The sequence below is a fragment of the Branchiostoma belcheri genome, unplaced genomic scaffold (assembly GCF_001625305.1).
Source record: "Branchiostoma belcheri isolate BF01 breed outbred unplaced genomic scaffold, Haploidv18h27 scaffold96, whole genome shotgun sequence".
In the NCBI taxonomy this organism is placed as follows: domain Eukaryota; kingdom Metazoa; phylum Chordata; class Leptocardii; order Amphioxiformes; family Branchiostomatidae; genus Branchiostoma; species Branchiostoma belcheri.
Genome location: NW_017804642.1, coordinates 36,578 through 42,603, shown reverse-complemented (window position 1 = coordinate 42,603; position 6,026 = coordinate 36,578). Strand labels below are relative to the sequence as shown.

The 6,026-nt window shown below is 40.3% G+C and overlaps 1 protein-coding gene across 1 annotated transcript in view; it reads left to right on the top strand.

Annotated features, from left to right (window-relative positions):
* The first annotated feature begins 2,683 nt into the window (after positions 1-2,683).
* The window catches only part of LOC109461809, an 11,121-nt gene continuing 7,778 nt past the window's right edge, over positions 2,684-6,026 (top strand). The window contains exon 1 of the mRNA XM_019758255.1: positions 2,684-2,811. Within this exon, the coding sequence (XP_019613814.1) occupies positions 2,760-2,811 (52 nt within the window). The 5' untranslated portion in view covers positions 2,684-2,759. The remainder of the gene's footprint in view (positions 2,812-6,026) is intronic.

Sequence of the window (6,026 nt, the reverse complement as noted above, 5' to 3'; positions counted from 1 at the left end):
CTCAAAACTGGAGTATATACGGAATCCAAGGCCCTACGCTGAATTGGTTAAAGGCTTTCCTGACCAACAGGGAGCAAAACAGTAGTGGTTGAAGGGAAGGCGTCGGCTCCAGTTAAAAGTAGCGTCTGGGGTCCCTCAAGGAACCGTCCTGGGGCATTGCTCTTTCTCTTGTATATAAATGACCTACCAGATCAGCTTGACTCAAATGTGAGGTTATTTGCCGATGACTGTCTATTGTATGTAGAGCTTTCTACACAGACCGACTCACAACTTCTCCAAAAAGACCTGAACACCCTGGAAGAATGGCAAAGCAAATGGCTCATGCAGTTTAATCCCGAAAAATGCTACATTATGCACATAACAAACAAACGACTAGCTACCAGTTTTGTGGTCAGGCTTTAGCAACCACAAAAATCCATCCGTATCTGGGCGTCACGCTGACAAGCGGACTGAAGTTGGGTACACATGTTAATAATATCACAACTAAGGCGAAACAGACATTGGGAGTGATTAAACGTAATCTGTGGGCATGTCCAACTAGAGTAAAATCACTTGCATACACGTCACTTGTAAGACCGAACCTAGAATACGCTGCGACAGTATGGGATCCATATACAAAGAAAGACAAAGACAAATTGGAAAGGGTACAGAATCAAGCTGCAAGATTCTGTATGAACAACTATGTAAGAGGTGCTAGTGTCACGGAAATGAAAAGAAACCTACAGTGGACTTCACTGGAAGACAGAAGAAAGATGTCTAGACTATGCATGATGTACAAAATGACTAATAAACTGGTGGATGTCCCAACTACTAAGTACCTAATACCAGCCCAGAAGAGAACAAGAAATAGCCACGCATTCAAGTACCAGAGTTATCAACCAAGGATTGAGGTGTTCAAGAATTCATTCTTTCCTAGAACTATCGCAGAGTGGAACTCACTGTCACCAAGTACAGTAGGGGCATTGTCAATAGATAGCTTTAAACAATGTCTAGAGCTAGAAGTTCAAGGGTTAGGTGTAACAAGTCGATCGGTGTAATATAGCCAGCTGCCGCCGCGCCGCGTGCCTGCGAAGCTGGTGTGTTACGCCGAAAGGCGGTTATACCGGCTATACAGATACAGATACAGATACAGATACTAATCTGAAATACAAGGAAGTCTTCCTTGACAAACAATTTGTTCCCGAATCTTCGACGACGCAGCTATCCATGGAGTTGTTATCGCCGCAGGTGAAAGGGGTTTACTCAACATAAATTTGCCAGGGTTGTTAAAGGAGATAGACCCTGGGTCATTTTAAATGTCACTAGAAGGAGAGAAATATTAGCATGGTGGTAATTGATCACTCCGTTTACTAAAAGTCTGAGTTAAGGTATATGTTGGTATCGAGGGGAATATCACGTACATGTAATACTTAACCCTAAACAGTACACCTGGGGTCCGCGCGGACCCCAGCACTATATATTCTGTAATATCTTTTTTTTTGTAAAGATTTTTTTCTGAAATTTTAGGTAATTGTCACCCACAAAGTTGTCTCTCAATACAGTGCAGAAAACTCCGTTTCTACCATTAAAAAAAAATTATATCTGATTTTCTTTTGGGGTCCGCGCGGACCCCAGCCGGCTTTCAATCAGAATGAATACACTGGCGTTCTTATACAGTACCTTATTTCCGTTTTTATATGTTTTTATCCACTCATCGTATGTCTACCAAGTTTTCAGAGAATGGTGTAGTAATAGAATTAAATTTTAATTAACTTTGGTGTAATTATGACGTCATATGACGTCAGAGCTAATAATATAGTCCGCCATATTGGATTTTGACAAATGACGTCATCAAATTAGCATATTCTATGCATATTAAATGATTTAACTTATATTTAATTATGTAAGATGTTATTAATGTTGGAAAAGAAGTGTAATTTAATATAAAACTCAGAAAATTTTTATGTTTAAACCAAAATTACTTCTATTTTCAAAAAAACTGCCCGTTGCCATGGCAACACAAAAAAAACATCAACTTACAAGTATTAAACTAATATGAACTTTTTTCCAGAGACATTTTAGGAAAGGTCTCCAAATTTGATACTTCTAGCGCAAGCCGTTTAGCCGCTATCTGAGATCAAAGTTGGGCCTCAAAAGCCCCTTCAGTCTGAAATGGGTTTAAAAATCGGGTATTTCTTCTTGTCTTCTTTTCTTCACCAAAAAATAGAAAAAGTTTTAAATGTATGATTTTTGTATGTAATGTGGACACAGAGGTTCCCACATCAGTTTGCAAAACAATTGAGCTGGTAGTATGTTGATAATTTCTAAAAATTAGCAAAAAACTGTTCTGGGGTCCACGCGGACCCCAGGTGTACAGATTAATCAGTCCGGGAAGGTGTTAATATACGTTGGGCTGTTAACCTGGCACATTCAAATCATTTAGCTAAGACAGTGCTTCAAAAATATAGCCACATTGTAATTAATTCTTTACGACACCAAATTTCAATCTAACATTTTTGATGAATTGTGTTCGCATGATGAAATTTAGTTATATTTATTGACTTACCCAACGCGGAGAGACGAGTCCCTCATAAACAACTTTTACTGACAGACTGTTTGAACAAAAACTGCTGACAATTTTCTCTTGTTCAAATTTCCTCCTGGTTAGATTAGCAGAGAAGGACAACAGGCCCAGATCGCTTAAAACTTTGTTAGAGAACTTCAAACTTTTCTCATTCCCTCTTAAACTACCAAGGCTAGGGTTGGGAAATAAGGCGACCATGAAGCTTGTTCCCACCCTGGTGGTGATACTTCTCACTGTCTTCACGGCAGGTAAGACATCTTATTCTTATTTTTTAAAAGCTAAGATGTTTTATTGTGTGTTTATGTAGTATTACTCGGATCGGTTGTTACCAAACAGCCATGCAGACTTACTAATGTTGGATTATACAAAGGGTTCCTTTCCTATTAATGGATACTGTTCAACGAACGTCTAAAATGGAGTTTGTGTGCGATTTTGGGATGTGGCCTCTCGAGTTATTTTTAACGCAATAAAGTAAAAGACGTACGTAAAACATTGACGATGAGGTCACCGCCATAACTGATGTAGCCGCCTCAATGGGGGGGGGGAGAAAGGCTAAGAGGGGGATGAGAGGGGGGAAAGGGAGTAGGAAAGAAAGGGGAAAGAGGAAGAGAAAGGAGGAGAAAGGGCGAGAGACAGGGTGCGAGAGAAGGGGGTGAGGGAGAGAGAGATAAAGAGAGTGGGAGGATAGAGATACAGGGGGAAAGAGGAGGAAGGAGCTAGGACGAGGAGAGGGAGAACAGAGGAAAGGTAACAGAGAGAAAGACAGTTTTGAAAAAGAGCTTCTTTGTTGCAAAAGAAATAAGGATAAAAATGTCTAAAACTCTAGACTAGCAAGCTAAAAGACAGGAACAGATTTGCAGACTGGTTGGTTTTCAAATGATTTAAATATTTTTCTATGATAGCTTGCAAAGCCCAAGTAATGAAATGAAACCATGCAAAATGACAAATACAAGCCAAATAATGAAGACAAGTCTACCTACAATTTAAAAATCAATGCAATGTTTGAGTTCCAACACTCAGATAAGCCCTGTCTGATTAGCCCTACATGATTTTAATGTTATTCCATTAAAGTGTCTTGTATCTGTATATGCAACTTGAAATGGTCTAACAGCTTTAATGCTTTGGCGTCTGAATTGCGGCACGTAATTGTGGTGCTTACAGAGAGTCAGATAAACCAGTATATACTTCGAATTTGTAAAACTAGGGCTTGTAACTGCCAGCTAAAACCCCACACTACAAATGGGCAATGAGACAATACTAAAGACTGTCTGTAAATAAGGAATAGCCGGACTTTTATGATCTTGTATTAGTGTATATCGGTTTAGTACTAGAGTACGCTTCCAAGTATGGCACTCCGGATTGAATCAGAGTCGATTGAGAGGGTCCAGAAAAGGACATGCAAGATAAGCCTTGTTCAGTCTTGCAATGTCTATAACTCAGCTTTACAAGAACACTCACTAAGGCTCCCATTCCACTTAATATATATGCCGCAATTCCACTTAGACATCGCTCTCTCTGCGCTCTCTCTTCCACCTGGAATTGGCCAGAGTGCAGATGGAGCGCCGTGAGAGCGCTGAGGTCGCGATGTTTACCTTCGCCAAGAAGGTTAAGTTTTGAGAGGCATTCGTGTGTGTGTGTGTTCGTGTGTGTGTTCGTGTGTGTGTGTGTGTGTGTGTGTGTGTGTGTGTGTGTGTGTGTGTGTGTGTGTGTGTGTGTGTGTGTGTGTTTGTTTGTCAACACGATAACTTTAGAAGGCTTCCATGGATTGACTTTATATTTGATAGGTGGGTAGGTCTTGGTGAGACTTCCAAATGATTTGATTTTGGGCCCCCTAGCAACTACTTATGGTACTTAAGCTGAACTTCGGTTTTGAGATCTCGTGATCTAGACATACTAAGGTTACGAAATTTAAATGATAGGTAGGTCTTGTGCTTGGGAAGAAGTGACGTGGATTTGGGCACCCTAGCGGCTTGTTCAGGAACTACAGGGCCATTTCTTTGAAATATTCAAAAGAGGATAACTCAAGAACCGGTTGACGGATGGTCGTGATTTTTGGTATGTAGGTAGCTTTAGTGATGCTCCCATGGCGCTGTCATCGCGCTCCCATAGAGACCTTGGCGCTCTCTACGTGCATTGTCCAGGGCCGTGCTAGAGTACCTTTAGAGTGCCGTCTAAGTGGATTGTATCGGTAGCTCAATTCCGACGTGAACTCCGCCAAAACTTTGCACACAGCTATGTCAAGATCAGGGTGTACCGATGTGTTGCACATCAAGTTTTACATTTTTCCACTTTCAATACAAAAACTTGCACCACAACTGAAACCAATTATGATCGTACAATTCGGCAAAAAAAGTAAAATTGGCCAAGAGAGTCCGGCCGTGGGGAGGTAGTTTTTTTCCCTCCGTAGACCTGTGGAAGTCTGTGCGATGAAAGGCAATAAAAGGCAATAAAACTAATCCCCTCATTTTCTTTCACTTTGAAATCATTTATAAGTCATAAATCGCTTTACGCGCAGTTTGACGCACCAGAACCGACGGGCGGCTTTTCGGTACAAAGTTCAAATTACGCATGACATCAAAACGTATCCTTGATAATCTCAGTTTTTCAATATCTACATAATTCAGTAAACTGTGACGTTAAGATAGATGTAGACAGCATTGTTTGGATATCAATTTCTGTGACGTTTAGTTTCCAATATTTTTTTAAAAAAGGAATAAAAGAACACGATTGTTCGATAGTTGCGTTGTCGTGCGGTCACTAACGTGCTGAATGTTTTCCCACTATTTTGAGTTGGAGTTGCGAGTAATTTTCGGCGATTTAGTTGGACAAAACTACTTGTAATGACCGTTATTTTCAATTTTTACGTGACCTCTGACACTTACTGTCACATGTTGAGCTGACATCGCGCGTCTGGCACGATATCCACGGGCAGTGCAATAAAATGTTACTTGGCCAATTGGCACCTATCAAATAGCAACTAGTGGACTACACAGAAAACCTCCACATCCTATGCGCGGCCAGTCAAACCTACAAGGCGGTCAAACTCCCCTGGCAAATATTCTCCTATATATATATAGACAGCGTAGGTAGTCTGCGTAGAGACTAGACCCCTATGCTAAAGCCTAGAGAGAACTATGCTTCTACTTCGCAAGCTAAACTGTCTTAGCAAGGCCTTCACCCATAGAAGCCGCACGGCATGTTTATGCTTAAAAATTTATAAAAGTGGGGTGGGGTCATAATACAAAAAAATCATTATTAATATTTGATTGATCTCCTTTTATGCTGTATGGTGAGTAAAATACAATTTAACACAAACCAAATCGTTAACTAAACAACAAACAGACGTTAGCCCTTTTAAGATATATATATATATATATATATATATATATATATATATATATATATAGAGAGAGAGAGAGAGAGAGAGAGAGAGAGAGAGAGAGAGAGAGAGAGAGAGAGAGAG